This window comes from Salvelinus namaycush, chromosome 40 (assembly GCF_016432855.1).
Source record: "Salvelinus namaycush isolate Seneca chromosome 40, SaNama_1.0, whole genome shotgun sequence".
Classification (NCBI taxonomy): Eukaryota; Metazoa; Chordata; class Actinopteri; order Salmoniformes; family Salmonidae; genus Salvelinus; species Salvelinus namaycush.
This window is the reverse complement of record NC_052346.1, coordinates 7,500,789-7,525,274: the sequence shown is the minus strand read 5'-3', so window position 1 is coordinate 7,525,274 and position 24,486 is coordinate 7,500,789. Positions and strand designations below refer to the sequence as shown.

At 42.6% G+C, this 24,486-nt stretch overlaps 1 protein-coding gene and 1 long non-coding RNA gene across 2 annotated transcripts; both read left to right on the top strand.

Annotated features, from left to right (window-relative positions):
* The first annotated feature begins 233 nt into the window (after window positions 1-233).
* LOC120033609 (anosmin-1-like) lies at window positions 234-20,313 on the top strand. The gene is made up of 14 exons (XM_038980032.1): window positions 234-478; window positions 5,022-5,069; window positions 10,242-10,301; window positions 10,655-10,877; window positions 11,207-11,391; window positions 11,566-11,695; window positions 12,350-12,561; window positions 13,139-13,271; window positions 16,491-16,622; window positions 17,330-17,418; window positions 17,564-17,735; window positions 17,987-18,207; window positions 18,637-18,778; window positions 19,650-20,313. Exons 1-14 carry the CDS (start codon window positions 281-283, stop codon window positions 19,739-19,741), a joined length of 2,037 nt encoding a protein of 678 aa, XP_038835960.1. The 5' UTR covers window positions 234-280; the 3' UTR covers window positions 19,742-20,313.
* A 2,389-nt stretch (window positions 20,314-22,702) lies between these two features.
* On the top strand, window positions 22,703-23,691 carry LOC120033122. Its single transcript, XR_005473932.1, has 4 exons — window positions 22,703-22,933; window positions 23,018-23,136; window positions 23,234-23,307; window positions 23,459-23,691. It is a non-coding gene; the product is annotated as an uncharacterized LOC120033122 (long non-coding RNA).
* Window positions 23,692-24,486: the final 795 nt, after the last annotated feature.

The following is a 24,486-nucleotide window of genomic DNA, read 5'->3' as shown; positions in this document are numbered from 1 at the left end:
AGGTATATTAGCCCTTACACTTAGATTGTAATTTTGGAGGCTATTTGCCACTCATAACTTAAAATATGTCAGCAATTAAACAATTAGATGGCAACAGTCCAAACTCATCACACACATCATGCCTGAGATCATTGATGTCTTCCAATGGCAGGCTGAGCTCAGATCCTGGCTCCTCCCTTCGACATAGAAGTTTCATCAGTTTCCCGGGCTGCATCCACAAACTGTCACAAACTCGTCCCGTCGCTACGAGGGGAAACACGCAGGAGAAAAGGCCTAGACAATGTCATTATTTAAAAGCCGAGGTGTATTTGCGAGTCTTTGTTGGTGGAGTATCTTGTTCTTGAGTGTCAATGCGAAGACGAAGAGGAAAGACGAGACCCAGTCGATGAACGACGTCTACCGAGGGAGATGTGCGTCTAGGTGTCTCAGCTTGCACAGCACTCGCATAGCGACGCTTTCCAAACAATCTCAGGTGGAGGTAAGGCCAAAACAAGCGGGCGAGCATGCTGCTGTCTTCATGGAATAAAGTCAAAGTTGGATCAAACGCAGGCAATCCGATTTGTTTCTACTGCATCATATAATATTCCCTTTGCTTTTTATGCGCAAATGAATTAATAAACAAGAATGTGCTTGAAATAGATTTTATTTTTATTTATTTATTTAGTTGATTATTAACCGATAACTGAAGTTTTGATTTTGGCCTCACAACAACTGCTTTAGATTTGGTAAGTCTGCAAGCAAACTAGACACAATATATGGAGACAGTTCAGTATCATGTTCTGACAGAGGAAACTGTCTATACACTGTACTCCTCATTAGAAAGTTCTCTTTACCATGTCCCATTTTTAAATCTGATTCTGCATTGAGAAGTTGAGCAACCTACTGGCTGATGGAGAGAGAGAGAGAGAAGCTTGTTATCCAAATGACGTCCATATCAAGCCCTTCACTACCCCTCCAGTCCCAAGCCTATGACACTGTGACTGAGCCACCCAGGTCACATGATCAAGTTCATGTTCTCCTTTGATTTACAGATGACATCTGTAAATAGCCCATCCAACTACCTCATCCCCATATTGTTATTTATTGTTTTGCTCCTTTGAACCCCAGTATCTCTAATTGCATGTTCATCTTCTGCACATCTATCACTCCAGTGTTTAATTGCTCAATTGTAATTACTTCGCCACTACGGCCTATTCATTGCCTTACCTCCCTAATCTTACCTCAAGTGCACACACTGTATATAGATTTTTTTTCTACTGTGTTATTGACTGTATGTTTGTTTATTTCATGTGTAACTCTGTGTTGTTGTTTGTGTCGCACTGCTTTGCTTTATCTTGTCCAGGTCGCAGTTGTAAATGAGAAATTGTTCTCAACTAGCCTAGCTGGTTAAATAAAGGTGAAATAAATCAAATAAAACATACAGTGCATGGAGATAACTAAGCCTTAGCAGTGAACATGCCCAGTTACTCACTATTCAGCCTGAGGATTCAGAAGGATGGTCCTGTGAGAATACCCACTAGTATACTCCCATATAGTAGGCCTATATAGTTTACTGAATGAATTGCTCCATAGGGAATATGGAATGGGGAACTAGTGAGACACATGGCTATTAGCTATGGTTTATTATCATAGGACGGGAACTGCACTGACATCACATCATTAGCCACACTGTTAAGCACGTGTGACCTCTCTAAGGGTCAGGATATGACCTTTGACCTGTTTAATCACTACTTCCCACGGATCATGTAGCAGGGTCAATGTTAGATTGCAAGGGCAGCCCATCTATTCCCTCTGTGATGGAATTTCTGTCATAGATCGTAGATCAAGTCTACCCATTGTAGGAGTGGATAGGATACTATGTCATGTCAGCCTATAAAATGGCTAATTCTTATTGCCAGACTTGGGTTTAGCTACAGTACGCTTCAGCTATACTTTTTCATCAATTCGACACATAGTAATGGACAGGTGAACGTGACTAAAATGAAGCATATTGGTTGAAAGGTCTCTGTTGGCAATGTGCTGGAAGCAGCCATGGAAATACATCTTGGTACAGATTGTTGAATCTATCGTAAGCTTTCCATATTGAAAAGTCCCTTTCTGAGATTTTGTAACATGACATAATTTACGTCAGTCAGTGAATTCAAATCATGTTAATGCCACCATCAATCTGGATTATAGTTGTTGGACAGGACCATTAGAGTCTGCTTTGAGGTGGTTCAAACTTAGGCTTGCATCCCAAATGACACACATTCCCTATGTAGTGCACTACTTTTTACCAGGGCCCACAGGGCTCTGGTGAAACGTAGTGCACTATATAAAGAATAGGGTGCCATTTAGGGTGTAGCCTTACCCTTGATTTCCAGTCTTTAACGTGTAATATTTCGGAAACAATTGTCTGACTTGTGAGACTAGTTCTGATTTGCGTCAGAGGTCATATTGTGCTCCACTCATTTAGTCAAAGTGACATAACAAAATGCCCTCATCTTTTTAAAATGTGTTTTATTTCACCTTTATCTGTTCTGACTTTCATGTCCCTTGGGCTGCCATAGTAGCCTTCATAACATGGGTATGATGAATTGGATGGGTCCCAAATGGTACCCTATTCCCTTCATAGTGCACTACTTTTGACCACAGCCCTATAGGCCCTGTTCAAAAGTAGTGCACTATAATGGAAATATGGTGCCATTTGGGATGCAGACATTCATTGACCTGATAATGACAGAGAGGTCAGATGACTATCTGTCTTTAGCCTTGCCTGCACTGTACACATCTGCGTGAACGTGCCTTAGGCATGCTGCAAGGAGGCATAAGGACTGCAGATGTGGCCAGGGCAATAAATTGCAATGTCCGTACTGTGAGACGCCTAAGACAGCGCTACAGGGAGACAAGACGGACAGCTGATCGTCCTCGCAGTGGCAGACCACGTGTAACAACACTTGCACAGGATCGGTACATCCGAACATCACACCTGCAGGACAGGTACAGGATGGCACAAGGAACGCACAATCCCTCCATCAGTGCTCAGACTGTCCGCAATAGGCTGAGAGAGGCTGGACTGAGGGCTTGTAGGCCTGTTGTAAGGCAGGTCCTCACCAGACATCACCAGCAACAACGTCGCCAATGGGCACAAACCCACAGTCGCTGGACCAGACAGGACTGGCAAAAAGTGTTCTTCACTGACGAGTCGCAGTTTTGTCTCACCAGGTGTGATGGTCAGATTCGCGTTTATCGTCGAAGGAATGAGCGTTACACCAAGGCCTATACTCTGGAGCAGGATCGATTTGAAGGTGGAGGGTCCGTCATGGTCTGGGGCGGTGTGTCACAGCATCATCGGACTGAGCTTGTTGTCATTGCAGGCAATCTCAACACTGTGCTTTACAGGGAAGACATCCTCCTCCCTCATGTGGTACCCTTCCTGCAGGCTCATCCTGACATGACTCTCCAGCATGACAATGCCACCAGTCATATTGCTCGTTATGTGCGTGATTTCCTGTAAGACAGGAATGTCAGTGTTCTGCCATGGCCAGTGAAGAGGCCGGATCTCAATCCCATTGAGCATGTCTGGGACCTGTTGGATCGGAGGGTGAGGGCTAGGGCCATTTCCCCCAGAAATGTCCGGGAACTTGCAGGTGCCTTGGTGGAAGAGTGGGGTAACATCTCACAGCAAGAACTGGCAAATCTGGTGCAGTCCATGAGGAGGAGATGCACTGCAGTACTTAATGCAGCTGGTGGCCACACCAGATACTGACTGTTACTTTTGATTTTGACCCCCCCTTTGTTCAGGGACATATTATTCCATTTCTGTTAGTCACATGTCTGTGGAAAATGTTCAGTTTATGTCTCAGTTGTTGAATCTTATATTCATACAAATATTTACACATGTTAAGTTTGATGAAAATAAACGCAGTTGACACTGAGGACATTTCTTTTTTTGCCAAGTTTACTACTGACTGTCCTCTACTCTCTTCTCTCCCTAGTAATTATACTACTGACTGTTCTCTACTCTCTTCTCTCCCTAGTAATTATACTACTGACTGTTCTCTACTCTCTTCTCTCCCTAGTAATTATACTACTGATTGTCTTCTACTCTCTTCTCTTCCTAGTAATTATACTACTGACTGTTCTCTACTCTCCCTAGTAATTACACTACTGACTGTCGTCTACTCTCTGCTCTCCCTAGTAATTATACTACTGACTGTCCTCTTCTCTCCCAAGTAATTACAATACTGACTGTCCTCTTCTCTCCCTAGTAATTACACTTCTGACTGTCGTCTACTCTCTGCTCTCCCTAGTAATTATACTACTGACTGTTCTCTACTCTCCCTAGTAATTACACTACTGACTGTCCTCTACTCTGCTCTCCCTAGTAATTATACTACTGACTGTCCTCTACTCTCTTCTCTCCCTAGTAATTATACTACTGACTGTTCTCTACTCTCTGCTCTCCCTAGTAATTATACTACTGACTGTTCTCTACTCTCTGCTCTCCCTAGTAATTATACTACTGACTGTCCTCTACTCTCTTCTCTCCCAAGTAATTACAATACTGACTGTCCTCTTCTCTCCCTAGTAATTACACTTTTGACTGTCGTCTACTCTCTGCTCTCCCTAGTAATTATACTACTGACTGTTCTCTACTCTCCCTAGTAATTACACTACTGACTGTCCTCTACTCTGCTCTCCCTAGTAATTATACTACTGACTGTCCTCTACTCTCTTCTCTCCCTAGTAATTATACTACTGACTGTTCTCTACTCTGCTCTCCCTAGTAATTATACTACTGACTGTCCTCTACTCTCTTCTCTCCCTAGTAATTACACTACTGACTGTCCTCTACTCTCCGTTCTCCCTAGTAATTACACTACTGACTGTCCTCTACTCTGCTCTCCCTAGTAATTATACTTCTGACTGTCCTCTACCTACTTCTCTCCCTAGTAATTATACTTCTGACTGTCCTCTACTCTCTGCTCTCCCTAGTAAATATACTACTGACTGTCCTCTACTTTCTTCTCTCCTTTCAGAACAATGGAGCCCTGGGCTGGTGTCAAAATCATAGACAGTGTGCCAAGGTAACGTACTGATGTTTACATGCATACCATACCTAACATGACGGAAATCGCACAAAACTTGAATGATCTATTTTCAGAGAGGAAAAGCTCTCAGGGAAAATAAGCAGCTGAACAAAAACATTGATAAATCATTGTCATAGTGGTTCTTACACACTACTCTATGTACCATGCAATACCATACATCACTGTCAGCCAATATACTGCAGCTAGCTATGTACTGTTCCCCTGTAGATCATAGAGCCTACAAAATATATGATTTTAACGTATAGCGACAGGTGCTTTAGATGGATGCTTGGCTGTTAAGCTCTTAGTCTCTCCACTTTGTATTTTCATCAAATACATTACTGCATATCCCTCTCTGGAAGTCATAATTGTCTTTGGGTAAAGAGGTCCACTCATTTTTGGTAATGAGGACAGTAACGTTCTCTAACAGCCCTTCAGTATACTAGCCCCACAGTGTACAGAAGTGAAGCTGACATGTTGCCTTTGTGCTTATTCCACAGGCTTCAGTATACTGTAGTATACGACAATAGAATGGTTGCACAGTTGTCATATCTCATAACGCAAATAGCAGGCAAATACCATTATGAACAATATTATCTCACATGTTTTTGTTAAATTGAATAATGTTTTTTTCGATAACACGTTCACACTCGCAGCTATTTACTCTGAAGCCACATTCCTAATTAGTTTCGAGTTGTCTTTGTGATTGTTTTGTTGCTTTGTTTACTACAGTATAATACTCTGGTTAGTTGTGTGTTTGTGTCACCGTATGGTAGAGAAGCACAACAACACACGTCTCTGTCTGTGACAGACAGACTCAACCCAGGGTAGGCTCACAGCAGAAACGCAGTCAGCCCGCCGCTGACCTCTCTTGGTGGGTCCATGAAAACATTTAACCAACTGCTCAGCAGATTTCTCCAGAACTCCAGAGAGAGTTTTCACTCAAACTTTAAACCAGGTCAATCCCTGTAGCGTGATGGCATCCTCCACACCAGGTCCAAACCAATGTGCTGTTTTTTTGCTCTGTTTTTTAATGGTGAAACTGAGCATATAATAAAATTATACATTTCAGCGCTCTCCTTGTTTTCTTGAAGAGCGATGCTATTTTATTCTCGTTAAGAAAGAAAGTAATAATGATATTCTATTCTCGTTAAGAAAGAACACAGCCAATTAGAATCCTCTTCCTCGTGGAATGTTCATTACACGGCAGCTAATTGCCAAATTAGAGGCTCTGAAGTGGAGATGAAGAATCAATTTATTCTCACTAAGGAGATCTTAATGTCTCTGCGGTCTCACTTTAGAAGTAATCTTGCTTTGCTTTCAGTTCAGTTATGTATCACCAATGGTTCAGTATATCACTCGAACTCAACATTAGATTTGATTGGCTGCTCAAGGATTTCAGTCTGATTTTAAGGTCTTCCTGAAATGCCACTGCCTACTATGTAATCTGTAGTTCCAGCTCAACCACAAAATTGGAAGTCAGACCCTCGTGTTTCGCAGTGTTTGATTACAGGCGATGATTTGTTTCGCTGCGTAAGCCATCGCATGTCTGCATTTGGTGATTGCTTGCAGCAGTGCTTACGGCTACACTAAAAGTCCACCCACAACTTATCGGAGACAACAACAGTGCTGCCATTTTTTTTAAAGCCCTCAGTGATTACATCCAGTAGAGCTATGATCATGTTTGGTCACAATAGTCAGATCATCCTGTACTTTGCCCATGCACACTCAGCATCACGTTGTCTCTATGGACCTCCCTGGTAACGATGAGTGACTGTTAATCTGTCTGTCACTATCTCGTCGAGGCAGGCAGTCAATTAAGGCTACTATAGATGATTACCATAGCCTGACACAATAGAGTCCGGTCACATCTTCATTTAAAGGCTTAGCAGGGGATGACAGGATCGCTTCAGTGCCTCATTTAGGAGAGCCGTGGACGGTCATAATTGCCATGCCATTACACCGGGCAGTCTGTCAGCCTCTCAGCTCTGCAGATATGAATGCTTAGTTGAAGTCATTATTTTTTTATCACCTCACGACAAGCCAAGGCTCCTTCAGATTGGCGTTTAGGCAGCACTTGGGAGTCATTAGTGTACCAACTAACACTTACTGGTCTAGCAGTTGGGATGATGTGGCCCTAAGGACTAAAAACAAGGCTGAAATGGCACCCTATTCCATATATAGTGCACTACTTTTGACCAGAGCCCTATGCAGGCAATAGGGTGCCATTACTAACACACCACATCTTCTTCCCTACACCACAGACATGACCATGTGAAATAATGAACAGTGTTAGCACTACAGAGAGCTGGCACAGCCTCTTGTGAAAGACTCTGGAACCCCCCCAAAGCCTGTTCAATTTGTAGAAACAGGAAGGGGGAGACAAATGCAAGGTCTCTTTCCTCCGGGGAGGGTGTCATCTGGGCACGGTATCAAACACTGTTGTGTGCTACAGTACAGCCAGGGTGCATCCCAAATGGCACCCTTTTCCCTATTTAGTGCATTTATTTTGACTAGGGCCCATATGGCGCTGGTCAAAGGGAGTGCACTATATAGAGAACAGGGTACCATTTGAGAAGCAGGCTCAGTCTACACCACCCAAACAGAACAGCAGCGTTATGCACGGTCAGAAGTCACTGAGGCCATTATCTACTGTCGTTCAGAGAGGAAACGGTTCACTCTTGTCCTACTGCATACTGAAATGGCCATGTGCACCCTGCTGGTGCTTTTCCTGATTTCCCTGGTTCCTTTGTAAAACAGAGCATTATTGACTTCCAAATGTCTACCAAACTTCTGCCATCAAGGGGTAATACTCCTTTGTCTTTTGCCATCAGTGGAAGAGAGTCCTTAGGTGTTGTGTAAATTCCTAGACATTCTATCAGAGTCCGAGAACTCTGATTTATTTGCGGTCGGTCGCTAGTGGAAAGGAATGCTTGGTTTGAGTTTGAAATGGGGCGGAAAACGAAGCGTAGCCGAGAGGCACAAAAAGAACGAGGAGACGAGAGAGCCTGAGCGTCAGTTGGGATTAGAGGAAGAATCTCAAGTTGGAGACCAGAGAAGGGAGATAAGAAATGACAGGACAGGGACACTCATAGTACGGCATGGCACTAGGCGATGGCGGGCAGCCGAGTATCTAGACACAATGGGAGAGCTTTAGACGTGCAGTACACTGTAGTATGGAGGGACTGTAGGAGAGATAAAGCGAGGACAGGGTACTACAGGAGAGTAGAGGGGTAAGAGAGAGCTAGTTGAATGTATGAGCAATGTATGAGCATGTGTTACTGAATGGGAAAGGGTACAGCGTCAGGCTTTAGCAGTTTCAGGATGTTCCTTCCATACAAGTAGCAGTGGGGCCTGGGGCGAGCTCGGCAGGGTCTCCGCATTTCCCCCACCATAAAGTGGGCACCTCAGCTGCATTTCAACGTGTGCCTCCTTCCTTCACATTATTCAGAGTTTCCGACAACTACCAACACTCTCCACCCCATTCCACCCCTCACACACTTACTCACACACACACACACACACACACACACACACACACTTTCTCATGTTTTCACAGCAACTGAAGATAAATGTGTTTCCCACTCTCATTCCGACCAAAACGTTGCCCCAGGATAACTCCAATCTTCACGCCTTGAAAACCTTCAACAACGCATTACATGGTTGAGGTTTTCTCTAGAAGGTTGTAGGAGTGTATTGGACATGCTGTTATACTTGTGTCAAGGCATAAGTAAGTAAGAAATAATAACCATAAGCATACCGAGTTTATATACTGAACACAAATATAAACGCAACATGTAAAGTGTTGGTTCCATGTTTCATGAGCTGAAAAAGATCCCAGAGATTGCCAAGACAGTCCATCCACCTGACAGGTGTGGTATATCAAGAAGCTGATTAAACAGCATGATAATTACAAAGGTACACCTTGTGCTGTGGACAATGAAAGGCCACTCTAAAATGTGCAGTTTTGTCACACAATACAATGCCACAGATGTCTCAAGTTTTGAGGGAGTGTGCAATTGGCATGCTGACTGCAGGAATGTCCACCAGAGCTGTTTCCAGATAATTGAATGTTAATTTCTCTACCATAAGCCGCACCCAACGTCTTTTTAGAAAATTTCCCGGTACGTCCAACCGGCCTCACAACCACAGACCACGTGTAACAACGCCAGCCCAGGACCTCCACATCCGGCTTCTTCACCTGCGGGATCGTCTGAGACCGGCCCCTCGGACAGCTGATGAAACTGAGGAGTATTTCTGTCTGTAATAAAGCCCTTTTTGTGGGGAAAAACTTGTTCTGATTGGCTAGGCCTGGCTCCCAAGTGGGTGGGCCTATGCCCTACCAGGCCCACCCATGGCTGCGCCCCTGCTCAGTCATGTGAAATCTATAGATTAGGGCCTAATTTATTTATTTCAATTGACTGATTGCCTTATATGACATGTAACTCAGTAAAATCATTGAAATTGTTGCATGTTGCGTTTTATATTTTTGTTCAGCATAGTTAAACCTGGATATCAAATGGATGTTGTTACTGTAATATGGTAACTTTCAAATTACCCCTAGAGCCACCAGCCTTATATACATTGTGATGCAACATTCCCCACTGCCTTCCTCCATGGCTACCAACCACGGTGTTTCATTGCAGCATGAAATTGGAAATGGGAATATTCCCCTGGGCAGTCTAGCCTGAGTTACTCATGCAGGAAGAGTGTCTCTCAGGGGACAAGGACAGCAGTACAGATCTACAAGCCGCTACAGGAAGCACATAGTTAATAACAAACACACTGTGGAAGAGTGGTGTTCTTTGATTTTCAAACATCCTATTTATTTCCCTTAAACTGATGTTCCCCAAATTAAATGTGGGTCCAGCAACCGACTGTCAAGTTCTTTAGCTATTCTTTCCTCAAGAGAGTCAGGAACACCGACAAGGCCACAGATGTCAGATGCATACAAAGATTCCTCCCAATAAACCTCAAGCTGCTAAAGTTTGTGGTAACACTTTTTGCTGTTATATTGCGGGAGCTTGAGGGCAGAAGAAGTATTCAAGTATTTTTTTTATACCGTGGTGGCACGTTTTTAATTTATTAAGCTGCTTCAGATATCTCCTGTGGTGGCATGGAAGGTGTAACAAGCCCTCACCTCCATCTCTGTTTCTCTCACCTTCAAAGTGCCTGGAACCCTGCAAGGCCTCCTGGGACCTGAAGAGCCAGTGTCGGGAGCTTTGTGAGGTATGATGACTTTTGATAGCCTCCCACTTCGTGAAGTTAGGGGGGAGGAACACCCTGAGGAGAGGCTTCATGTTGAGAGGCTAAATTAGTAGAGTTCAGTTCAGATTCTCCTCCATAGACATTTTCTTGGCAAAAGTAATCCGACACAGGCAAATGTTACCTCAGTGCTTCTTCAATTTCCTTACTCAGTAAGTAATCAGAAACTGATCTTCTACTTACAGTGTCTGCACAGTTTTTCTGCATGTTATTTTAGTAGTAAAGCATCTGTGCTTTCTGTCTGTCTGTCTGTCTGTCTGTCTGTCTGTCTGTCTGTCTGTCTGTCTGTCTGTCTGTCCCCCAATCCTCCACCCCAGCGCTCAATTCCCAAGAAGCACTGGGAGTGTGTGACGAGTTGTGAGTTCCTGCGCTCGGTGGTGGCAGTGAAGCAGGGTGACTGCCCTGCCCCTGAGAAGGCCAGCGGATTTGCGGCGGCGTGTGTGGAGGGATGCAAGGAGGACAGAGAGTGCAATGCCCAGACGAAGTGCTGTTCCAACGGCTGTGGGCACACCTGCCAACCTCCCAAGAACCTTAACAAAGGTACAGCAACCTCCAGTACACACAGTATGTTCAGTAAAATAGACAGGAAACTTCAGTATGTACATTTTTTGTTGGTTGGTTACAACCAATATATTATCTGCAACCAATTTGTGGGTCAATTCAAAGATGAGATAAAAAAACTTACTTTCGCTTAGATAATTCACTGATGTCAGTGGAAGGTTCGATTCCCTGAGCTAACTATGTAAAAAATCTGCCGGTGTGCCCTTGAGCAAGGCACTTAACCCTAATTGCTCTGGATAAGAACGTCTGCTAAATGACTAAAATCAAATGATCACATGACCTTGAACCGACCCACTTCACCCTTCCAGGAGCCCCTCTGAAGCCCAGGAAGGAGCTGAGTTTTGAGGAGCTGAGGTCTGGCCAGATGGAGGTGAGCTGGTCCTCCCGATTCAACGTGTCGGCCGAGCCGGTCATCTACGTGGTCCAGAGGAGGTGGAACTACGGGATACAACCCAGTGAGGACGCTGCTACACAGTGGGAGGTGGTAGCACAGGTTAGTCAGCCTTTTTTGGGGATGCTTAGTTATTAATACTGGATTTAGTTGATTATAAGGGGACAAATGAATGTAATCTACTTAGAGTTCAATGTGTGGCAATGTATTGATTGTTCATGAAGTTAAACAACTCTCTCTCTCTCTCTCTCTCTCTCCCTCTCTCGCTCTCTCTAGACCACGGAGGAGAAAGCGCGGCTGGCTGATATCCGGGCAGGACGGTGGTACCAGTTCAGAGTGGCAGCAGTGAACGTCCATGGGACCAGAGGGTTCACCACTCCCAGTCGCCACATCCACACCAAGAAAGGTGTGCGTGTGTGTTTGTTTGTGTGTCTGCTTGTGTGTGTGTGTGTGTGTGTGTGTGTGTGTGTGTGTGTGTGTGTGTGTGTGTGTGTGTGTGTGTGTGTGTGTGTGAGGCTGGCTTAAACAACCTGGGGTGATATTGCACTGACTGTAATGAAGATGAATACAGACTAATTACATTGGCTTTTGGCCATTTCTGAAGTGCTGTATTGTGCTTAAGCCCCCTAGAGCTGTAATACCTTCCAGTCAATGTATGAATAGCTTTCATAGACATATACTAAGGCTTAATGATTTTGGCAGCTGTAATGTGCGGTGTGGGTTAGCTGTGCTGCATTTGTCAGCGTGAATGCCTCCATGATTGATTGACCTTTTTACTGCAGTGGGTTAAATCAGGGTCACACAGACTGATTTTTGGTACAAATCTACTTTGAAACAGAAGTATACACCTCACACACATGGTTATGGGCTTTAAAAAAAGAAGACAACTGTACCATGTCAGATATAGAGTTGAAATGTGTTACATTTTGAGTTTGCATCCCAATATTACACTTTATATACATCACAGAAGACTGAACTATAACAAAACGGTTTGACCTAGAAACACCAGAAACACTACTGATGTCTACTTCAGACCAATGACACCTGATGTCGTCCCCAGACCCCTCCGGCCCCCCTGCCCCATCTGAGCTGAGGGTGTCCAACGTGACCTTTGGCCCCGGCGGCAGGGCGGTGTCGGTCCGGCTGCGCTGGTCCATCCCCTCAGACCTGGATGTCCCTGTACACCACTACAAGGTGTCCTGGAGCTGGGCCACAGGCAGCACTGGGGCCACAGCACCACCTAAGACCAAGAGGAGGAAGATGGTCAATGGGGTAAGTCGTAGAGTAAGGCCCCTACCTTGACATGTTGGGCCCATGTGGTAGGTCAGTCATACCAATAGAAATGGAATGACGTGGCCTGAGGGGCTTTGGCGGTCTAGTCATACTATTTCTAGAAACTTAAATGGTTCTTCGGCTGTCCCCATAGGAGAACCATTTTGGAACCCTTTTTCTACCCTGACATGTAGACACTCATTAACATGGGACATTCCCTGGGACAATGTAGAGTGGAAGCCTGTTCTTTCTTTCCTCAAGCCACAACAAATGTAATGGAAGGATAAACAATGGCAGTGTGTGTGGCTGTGATGGCATAAACCCTCCAATCGCATGGTGCTTAGTGCTTACACACCAAACCAAGCAATTGTATAGTTGTCACGTTTGGCAAATGAATCGCAAATTGATGCTATTAAATCTGCATTAGCTCGTGTCTGTTTTGGAAAATGAAAATTTCCCGGCAATTTATTGCTGTGGTTATTGGACCTACTTTGTACCTTTTTGTTGTGTGGATGCAGAGGACACAGCACGGTCTTCCTGACCCTATAACCCCTCTGTCCTGTGTGTGTGTATCCAGGGGCAGAGCTATGTGGAGCTGGAGAGTCTGCGAGCTAACAGGAGTTACAGTGTGGAGCTACAGGCCGTGTCTTACTGGGGACAGACCCCACTGAAAAGTCCCAAAGCCACCCTGCACTTCAACACACGACACAGTACGTCAACAACAGTCAAAGCTTATCAGCTGTCATTTGCTAAGGAAAATATTTGATAATTAGGCTCCCCAAATTCTGGGAACATTCTCAAAGTTCCCTGGTTTTTCCAGAAATTCCAGTTGGAGGATTTACAGAATTTTCCAACTCTATTAAATATTTACCCAGTATATTGAGGTTGGAAGAGTGATACACTACATGACCAGTCACGAGTCATGACTGCAGTCAAATACCGTTTATTACGGTAATTAGGCTTCTCCAAGCTCTGATGCTGCTGATGGTCATTATTAGCCTACCAAACTTGCAAACTGCCTGGTACTCAGCATCAATGCAATTGTAATCGAAAATCTAATCTAATACGTCATGAGAGCCAATGAGCTCATATTGCGCAACATTTCTATAGGCTATGCAATTGCGTGAGAAAACAGAGTGATGGCCTCTATTAAAAAGAGGAGGATCCCATCAGCTTTCTAAGGCTAGAACTACTATATTTATTTCTCAACTTTCCTAATATTAAGCACATTGTTTATCTTTACAACAGGGGTATAGCCTTCCTGGCTGGCGTGAAAATGAACCACGGGAAAAGCGTCCTCCATTTGCTGTTTAAGTGCATAGATGGCATGTATATGTTCCACTGCCCATGTTTCGAGACAGGTGCATGATAATGGTCCATTTTAAATAAAAACAAATTTCACACATATATTATTTAGTATATGTAAAGACAAGATTAAATTAAGAATAGTCTGATGGGTGACAATATTAGCCTATCACTTGTGAATTCTATATTATCACTTGTGAATGATGCCCAGCATAAGAAACAATGCCTTTTTTTGCGACTTTTTCTAATCATAGTCGCACACATAACCCATAGGCCTGTTTTGATAAGGTTTGTATTACAACTAAAGTGGCCAAATAACTTCTTAAAATGAAGCACATTAATCTGCTTTACAAGGGGTGTCGAGCCTAACTGGCATCCATAAGCAGCGCGTGAGTTTCAGGTTTGGGGAAGATCATTTTCACCATAAAATGGCACCTTTATAGTAAAAGCATTTACATGCATAATCACATTTGGGGTCATGGCAGCAAAAGGCCTGGATTTATTTAGGGGGCATTACGGCCACACAAAGGGGATGCCGCCAGGGAATTCTTCATACTATTATTCTTTATACTATTAAATAATATTAAATAATGCCACTGAATTCTAAACAAATCCTGTCTGCTAAATGAACTAGTGTAGCCCACAGCCATATAGCATAGCCAGATCAGGGCCTAACATCAGGACAACTCAGAGTATGCTATTCTGTTCTTCTGAAATAGACTACTTTTCCTTAATATCATGTTTCTTTAGACCTGTCTAAAATAAATAATGGATTTATTGTGATGGTGTAGGCTATGTTACATGGATTTATTAGACTTTTTAAAATGTAGATGTTCCAAAGGTCTGCATCAGTGGCTTGTAGGCTATGCGTGGAAACCAGAATTTGCTAAATGTGTTTATGTTAATTAACGGTCAATTACTGTGAGACCAGCAGTTATTTGCTTGACAATCACCGGCTGACAGAACTTCATGACTGCCACAGTTGAGAAATAAATTGTTGGTCCAACTTTTGCTGCTATAACACTCTTCTGGGAAGGCTTTCCACTAGATGTTGGAACATTGCTGCAGGGACTTGCTTCCATTCAGCCGCAAGAGCATTAGAGAGGTCGAGCACGGATGTCGCAGTCGGCGTTCCAATTCTTCCCAAAGGTCTTCGATGGGGTTGAGGTCAGGGCTCTGTGCAGGCCAGTCAAGTTCTTTCACACCAATCTTGACAAACCATTTCTGTATGGACCTCGCTTTGTGCACGGGGGCATTATCATGCTGAAACAGGAAAGGGTCTTCCCCAAACTGTTGCCACAAAGTTGGACACACATAATCATCTAGAATGTCATTGTATGCTGTAGCGTTAAGATTTCCATTCACTGGAACTGAGGGGCCTAGCCCGAACCATGAAAAACAGTCACAGACCATTATTCCTCGTCCACCAAACTTTACAGTTGGCACTATGCATTGGGGCAGGTAGCATTCTCCTGGCATTCGCCGAACCCCAAGTTCGTCTGACAGATGGTGAAGTGTGATTTATCACTCCAGAGAACGCATTTCCAATGCTCCTGGGTCCAATGGCGGTGAACTTTACACCACTCCAGCCGACGCTTGGCATTGTGCATGTTGATCTTAAAAAAATATAATAATTGAATTGTAATCTGATTTTAGACATGATCATGTCTTCAGAGGAAAAAACAAACAAAAGTAAGCCTATTTTTTATTAAGATTTCATATAAGCAATATGATTTAATGTGACAAAACAACAGTCAAACATCAGTCAGAACACAGCCTGTCTATTCTGTCATGTGATTTCAGGTCCTCTGCCTGAGAAAATGTCTTGTGTGTGGCTGCTCGGCCATGGAAACCCATTTCATGGAGCTCCAGCCTAACAGTTCTTGTGCTGACGTTGCTTCCAGAAGCAGTTTGGAACTCGGTAGTCAGTGTTGCAACCAAGGACAGGCGATTTTTACACGCTTCAGCACTCGGTGGTTCCGTTCTATGAGCTTGTGTGAACCTACCACTTCGCGGCTGAGCCGTTGTTGCTCCTAGACGTTTCCACTTCACAATAACAGCACTTACAGTTTGGGCAGAAATTTGACGAACTGACTTATTGAAAAGGTGGCATCTTATGATGGTGCCACGTTGAAAGTCACTGAGCTCTTCAGTAATGCCATTCTACTGCCAATGTTTGTCTATGGAGATTGCATGGCTGTGTGCTCGATTTTATACATCTGTCAGCAACGGGTGGGGCTGAAATAGCCGAATCCACTAATTTGAATGGGGTGTCCACATACTTTTGTATATACTGTATTGTGTATGTACATTGGATGGTGCCCTCATTGATCATGTCCCCGCTTAAAATTTTCTGGGTATCTGGATTGACGGAAAAGGCTAATTGAGGATCTTTTTACTGAAGAGTGTGTTTGTTTCCTATGAATGTGTTTTGCATTTTGTGTATATGTGAATGTGAATATTGATGTGTATACAGGGCTGATCGTTGAAAGAGACCTTGGTCTCAGCATGACTCCCTGTCAAAATGAGGGTAAAAAGGGAAAGCTATAGTGTTTTGGCATGTAGTGTATGTTTGCATCTGATCTGACATCGCTTTGTTCCCATTTTCATTGTTCCACGATCAGGGGAGGAGCAGAGGTCTGGCGCCCACCCGGTCCCCGTCTCCGAGGGCCTTATCCCTGATGTGTTGGATGTGGGCACCCCCTTCTACCAGGATGGCCAGCTGCAGGTCCGGGTCTACTGGCAGAGGAGCACAGGTATGCAGGGAGAAACCTAGACACAGCCACACACGCATGAATGAACGCACGCATAGGCGCACACACACGCATCCACACACACACACACATTTGATTTGGCCTTCGACAAGAACAGCAGTGCTGCTGAGGAAATAATCCTCTAACCACCACCTCCCTATCGTGATGTAAACAGAGAGATTATCGTAAATGTACAGGCTGCTTGTGGGTAATTAAACAAACAAAAGGATGAAACAAAAGGCTGCTTTCTTACAAGCTGATAAGATGCACAGAAGTACATCCTGAATCCTGTTCATGCAGGAACATGAGCACAGTAAGCTAGCATCGCTGACTCACTGGGCTACCCAGAACGCACTCACTGGGCTACCCAGAACGCACTCACTGGGCTACCCAGAACGCACACACACTGGGCTACCCAGAGCACACACACTGGGCTACCCAGAGCACACACACTGGGCTACCCAGAGCACACACACTGGGCTACCCAGAGCACACACACTGGGCTACACAAAGAGCCAACTGAGGAATGGCTTCTCTTACATTTTGCATCAAATAATCTGTTCTGTTTGAACAAGTTGAGCTTTATAAGTGAACTATTGACTCTTATTTTGAAAGGACAATGTGTGCTTTGTCACCTGTGTTATGCGACAAATCGGCAGTTGATTGATAATGAATGATTATTGATTGATACTACTTTCAATTTCTCTCAGATCCCACTGTAGTTCGGTATCGTGTCCAGTGGGTACCAGAGTACTGTGGACACAACCAGACCAAAGGAGCGGACAAGATCATCACACAGGTAACCAGTTTCATTCAGCCATTACAACCGATTTATGGTGAAACAAGTTATGGTGAAACTACGACAAAGGGTATATATCTCTATTGGAGTTACAGTATAGGCTGCTCTCATCATATCTGTGTCCGCTGTCTTTAACCTCTTACAGGAGGGCTTTGCCAGCCTCCCCGGCCTGCTCTTCTCCTGTAAGTACAGAGTGAACCTCCAGCCACTGGGTACTAAGGGACGTGCCCAGGCAGAAACCACCTTCTTCTTTACCCCCTCCTGTGCCAGCATCAGGGCCAAGAGCCCCAAACACATAGCCTGTCCCGGCCAGGAAGGTGAGACACCACTGACCACCCAAAGACCACTTTGTTCACTTTGTCATTGACCTAGTGACCCTTCAATTCACATGTCCATTGGTGTACCCCTTTATGTTTGAGATCAACTACATTGAAGTCGGACTGAATCACTGATCTACATATCACCTTGCATCCTAAATAACTAGTCATTATGTGATCAAGATTTGCAATTCTGCGCATTACTTTGCTCAAACTGGTCCCCTCAAACACTCTGTATGTTTGTCCCATAGGAACTCCTCCTCCGAAGGTGCTGTCCAAGGCAGAGAACCTGACCGCCTCCTTCATGGCCCACAAGGGTAACGTCACAGCTGTGTTTACATGGGAGGTGTCTGCACCACTCCCACCCCGAGAGCTCCACGGGTTCCAGGTCACATGGGCGGAAGTGACCTCAGCCAGTCGCCATAACAACCTTCCCAACAGCCTAATCTCACAGTCACAGATACTACCACCAGTAAGTCCATCAGTATAAACCCAAATAGTGCTGTCCCACTGGGCACAGACGTCATTTCAGCCTCTTTTCCACGTTGAAATGACGTGGAAACAACGTCCATTCAACCAGCGTCTCCCCAGTGGGGTGCCACTATAACTGGAATCCCATATCAACTAAATGAATTAGCCCACCTTTATGCAACTAATCTGACCATTTGTCTCAGGAAATCAAAATTCCCATAAATAACCAACAAATGTCCAAGTAATCCATTTTCACAAGTTCCCATGATTTGTTGCGGTTTAAATAAGTAGTTTCACGGCAAAGGGGGGGGTGTGTAGTAGAGTAAGGTGACCAAAGCCCCTGTATTGCTGACCAAAACATCCATACTGGATGTTTTGGGGGGCTCACAGTTAATGAGCCCCTGTATTGCTGTCTTCCCTCTTCTCTCAGGAGCGTACTGTCCTGGTAGTGTCAGGTCTGCAGCTAGCCACCCTCTACAGGCTGGAGATCCAGGTGATTGGAGCAGGAGGAGAGGGTCCTGCCACCACCAAGACTTTTTGCACTCCTGACATCTCACCAGTCCTGCAGCACAGTAAGATCATTGATTGTATTATCTTGCTCTTTTCCAAATGCTAAAAGAGATTTACAATGAGAATACGCACATGCATAACCACTGATAACTGATGTTCTGTTAAACATGGCCAGTTTGAGAGGTGTTAGAAAATGTAATGTAAAAAATGGGTGATGTTGCAGTCTGACTAGGGTTGCAAAGGGAGAGTATATTACTGGAAACTTTCGAAGTCTACCAGTAAACTGCCATAATTTTGTAACTTTCAAGGAATGTATGGAATTTTACCAGATGACATCTAGTGGCCTTTTGGGGTACTGCCGACTATCTCTGTGTGGTCTCATGGAAAATATATTACAAGAAATCCAATAAGATGATTTTAAAATAAATAAATGAATGTCAAAGCTATAAACTTTATTCTAAATATAAACCAACTTAGTAAATGTGTTTAATATGAGGATTTCCGCATGAACTATCCTTTATGTTTTTTACTCACGTATTTATTTGACTATATCAATATGTTTTTGCTGTAAATGTTTTGGGTACAAAATGGTTGTAGTTGTGAAAAAATACAATAGTTGGAGGAGTTGCAGAGTTCATTGAAAATAATGCCATTGTTGATTAGATGCTTTTTTCATTAATTACACTATTTTCTCTTGAACCATATGGTCTATCCACTAGAAACTCATGGACAATATGGACACAGATATAATAAATGTATACTTTATATATGAATAAATATATGTTTTGGTTATTCAAGTATAAATCACTATAGTTTCCATAGATTATCTGTTAATTGCCATTATTACTGAAGAATCTAGTAACTTTCGTAAATGACCGGTAGCTTTGCAACCCTAACTCTGACCATATCGTTGACTTGTTTGTCCTATCTCAGGACCTAGACTCAGGAATCATCACCAGCACCAGCCCAACATAGAGGCACTGAGAGATCAGCTGACCAGAGCTGACCAGACTGCACAGAACTAACCTCCCAGACTCAGGACACTGGAGAACAGCCACCAACAGAAGGGAGAAGGGTCCTCTTTCAGACACTACTTAGTCATGCCTCTACTGTTGTATGTACACCCTACCAATCAAAGAAATTGCTAACAAGTAGCCCACCAATAAACAGTTCACCCAACCCTTCAATGAGGAAATGCTTCTGAATGTTGCATGTGGATATGAGTCGTTATACAGTAGATTAAGATTCCTTAGAGACCTTGGCTTTGCATGTAAAATCCTAGTGTTTCTGGCATGAAATGGTTTGTATTACAACCTCCCTCTCTCCGACAAATAGACAACGACTTGTCACTGTTAATTAATACATTTTTTATTTGACATTTGAATAGGCTGAAGATGTCCTTTTGTGCCCCAACTCATGTACTGTAAATGGTGTACATACAGTTTGTCTATAATTTATTTATGTCTACAATGGTTTATTTGTATGTATTACTGTACACAGTTGTCTTTGTGTTACTTTTGACTGTTTATGTTCTTTCTAGTTCACCCTTTTGTAAACTGACATACCCTGTATAGAGATGTTTTAAGTAAAAGTACATTCCATGTCAAAAAAGCATTGTGTCTGTGCATATTTTATACTGTATGGTTCAAAAGTCCATAGTTATAAACCAGAGAAAATGGACGATTATTGTGTTTCTATTGACATTATATATTTGTTGGTGTGCAAACAAAAGGTTAGCTGGGGACGAGTGGAAACACAAACACACACACCACCAGGCAACACAGTCTGTCAGTGTTCTATACCCATGGTGCATGGCTTCACACTTGTTCCCATTCAACCCTTCCAACTGGGTCTCTGTGTTTCTGCCTGTCTAACTATGTGTGCACATGCATCTGAATATGACTCTCTCTCTCATCTTTGGGGTCCTTTACCTTTTTATTTTTATCTTATGAGGGAGTTGTTGGTTCAAGCGTCGAAGCCATCCTTACTGATATGTTAATGCTGATTTAATTTGCTGTCTGAAACACTTTTCCATCCACAGATTTAATGCGAGTAAAGTCTAACTATATAAAGAAAATTATGACAGCTATGATGGATGCAGGTATTTTCGGTAAAATTGTATAAATGCCGACAGATAATTTGTTCGTTTGACATGGTGGGATGTTTTTGTTTCGGGTAAAATGTATTATACGACAAATGGTGGTGGAAACGCCTTTAATGCGCAATTAATGATACAATTGCCATCATATGAAAGTAAACTTGAATTAGGCTAAAGATTAAATGAATAATACCGAGGTAAAGACAGATTCAGGTTGGAAATTCGATGGATATTCACCTGTAGTTTTCCTTACGTCCACCAACAGCAGTTAGGGACCGTCAACATAGTGCCAAATCAAATTTCAAATTTCAATAGCTCTTTAACCAGTACTCCTAAAACTTTCAAAACTGGTTGTAGTTAACCCGATGGCATAGACACACATTGCACACACTTTTTTGTTGAATTACATCTCGCACTATTTTAAATTATGTATTTACATTTTTGAATTGCAATAGCTCTTTGGTCATATAACCTGACTTCAAACAAGGTTCAGAATGTACACTCAGTGGCCCTACACAGTGCACACCCTTTAGTTTGTCAATTTTCATCTCACACGTTTTTACATAAATTTTTCAAAATTTCAAATTTCAATAGTTCCTTGGTCATGTGACCTACCGACTTCAAACAAGGTTCAGGATGTACACTCAGCGGGCTTACACATTGCACACCCTTTAGTTTGTCCATTTTCATCTCACATGATTTTACATGAATTTTTCAAACTTTACAATTTCAATAGCTCCTTGGTCATGTGACCTATTGGACTCAAACAAACTTCAGAATATCCACTGACTACCCTTATATATTGCACACCCTTTAGTTTGCCCATTTTAATCTCACACAATTTTACATGAATGTTCAATGTTTCTAATTTCAATAGCTCCTTGGTCATGTGACCTACTGACCGCAAACAAGGTTCAGAATGTCCACTGACTACCCTTAAATAGTCAGTGGACTATAGTTATTCCATTGTACTGGATATAATACATATTAGCATTTTACATGCATTCATAAGTGTAATCATTTTTTATGACATACTGTGAAAAACTCTCTTGGCTCAGTCACTTTCAGACATGCACAGAGCAGACTGAGAGGGGAAGGGTAGCTCTTGACTTGAACAACAGGGGTTCTCTGTAAAGAGAGAGTAATCCAAAAGGCACAGACACACCCCTTGACTTTCAATTGGCACCCTTGACTTGTATGTATTCTCTCCTGATTGGTCTCTGTGGTGCTTAGTCAATGGGAACTCCGTTGCCGGCCCCATCATAAAGTTTTTACACAGTCTGGCAGTCTGACTAAAGTGCCAGAGGTATGAGGAGAGACATCCTCCTTTGTATTTATGGGAACAAATATTTCCTAACACTTTGGATCCTATTCTTGGACAGTTACGAGACACAATGCGTCAATGCAAAAAAATAAAAAATACTAATTACTGTCCATGAGTAACCTCAACCCTGTGGGTCTGTGGGTTTTTGGGCCAATAAAGTGTTAACTCAATTCTACCAGTGACGATTCTCTCATGCCTCTATGAATGGGGACACAGGGCAATAGTTTCTAATCTAAACCAGCCCTTTTTTACCGGAGTTCACTAACCCCTAATTGGGGCTCTTTTCTTGACACACTTTAATACACTGGTGCTTACAATTAATTCTCTATTGTTATAGACTTGGTGGGCACTGTCATCTGTGATCTTTGTGATATGACTTTCTTTAAGCACGTACTGATGAAACTGTCACTTAATATTTTTTTCTTAAAGTCTAGAAACGCTCTACATTTATTCACTCTGTGATAGGGTTGGATCCTATATGCTACTTGTATTATTCTCCTGTAAATGGTGCCTATAATGGTGCCTATAATTTAGGCTGTGTGTACAATGGGGCATAAAGGAAATGACCTCTACTAGATTATAGTGATAAGGAAATCAGCATACGGTTTTGGCCTGTGTAATCATTTGCCTATAACTAATCAGAATCCCATTATGTTTACATAAAAAAGAGAATACTTCAAAATGAGAAGATCCTGCCATGGAAAAGACGACTGGGTGGAAATAAAGTGGACATGAGGGGAAATAACTCCCACCATGCAGCAGGACACCTTCAGCTGTGGGGTCTTTGTAATGCAGGTTTGATAGTTATATTTTCAATAATGAATGGTTAGCTGTTATATGACAATTAGGTCAAACATTCTATTTTATTTGTTGGTGTAGATGGTCAAGGAAGTTGCACAGAACTTCCCCAACATCGTGTCCCAAATCGATATGGAACCTTCAAAAACACATGGAGCAACTGCAAAAAGAAATGGCTGAGGATATACTAAAAATATCTGGTATGTAATGACATTTAATTCAAAGTAAATGTAAATTCTTTATTTTTATTTAGTTGTGTGGAACAGCCATATGTTCAGTTCATGCCTATGATTTCAGAGTTCAACAAAGCCAACAACTGCTTCATGTGTGCCACTGATAAAGAACCTGGATGTGGCCCAAAGACTGACTGGGTTAGTAACTTTATTTAACATGTTTATAATCCTTTGACAACAGTGACGGCATGTAAGACAATTTATGATATAACACAAAGGATGGCTAATTCATCATACCGCGTTAATATTTGATATTATTTATAGTGTGTTATGCTTTGTTTTGTTTTAGATTGAATGTTTTGCATGCCAACGGTGGTTCCATGTGCTGTGCCTAGGAATGAAGACAAATGAGTTCAACAGAGTGAAGAACACAAACTGGAAGTGTAGTCTTTGTTGTTGAAAATGTATGCTATACCCCATCCACACTGAAGAGGCTCTGAAATGTATATCAGCCAGGGATAAAGAGGAAGTTAACACTGTGAAATGTTTTGTACTTATTTTAAGTTAAGTGTCTGTTGACATGTTGGAAAAGATTAAAGGTCTACAATTTCTGTTTAATTTGTCAATATTCCATTTTTATTCATTGATTTACTGGCCACCATTACTGTGGTTACATGTTCAGTATATGTATTGACCAGCAAACCCACTGCAGCCTACCTCACTAGCTCACTCTCCATCCCTGCTTTGGAAAATTAATAGCATGACTCTCATACTTTTCCCTTTCCTTTATGGTTGATATTAATGACGAAAGGAGATATTATCTGTCTCTCTCCTATTGTGTACCGCTGTTAAATACTGTGGAAATATAAAAAATTAGGGAAAATAAGTACTTAGAACTACCAATTATTATAGATAAATATTAAAGAAAAGGGTAAACACAACACTGGACTGAACCCCCTAATTGTCAAACTAATATTAATGTGCAACAATATAGAAGACACATGACTAGAGGTTATGCAATATGTGTATATCCACTGCATGCTTCTTAGGTGTGTAATTGACATGACTAAGGAGCTATTGAAATGTAAAACTATGAAAAATGTACCTTACACTGCGTGATTTTACAGTACACAAACATGAGTGTGCAATATATTAGGTTAGTCCGTGGACATTCTAAAGTTTGTTTGAGTCCAGTAGGTCACATGACCAAGGAGCTAAGTTAGAAAAATTTATGTAAAATCTTGTGAGATGAAAATGGACAAACTAAAGGGTGTGCAATGTGTAGGTGCGCTGAGTGTACATTCTGAACCTTGTATGAAGTCAGTAGATCACATGACCAAGGAGCTATTGAAATTTTACATTTTGAAAAATGTATGT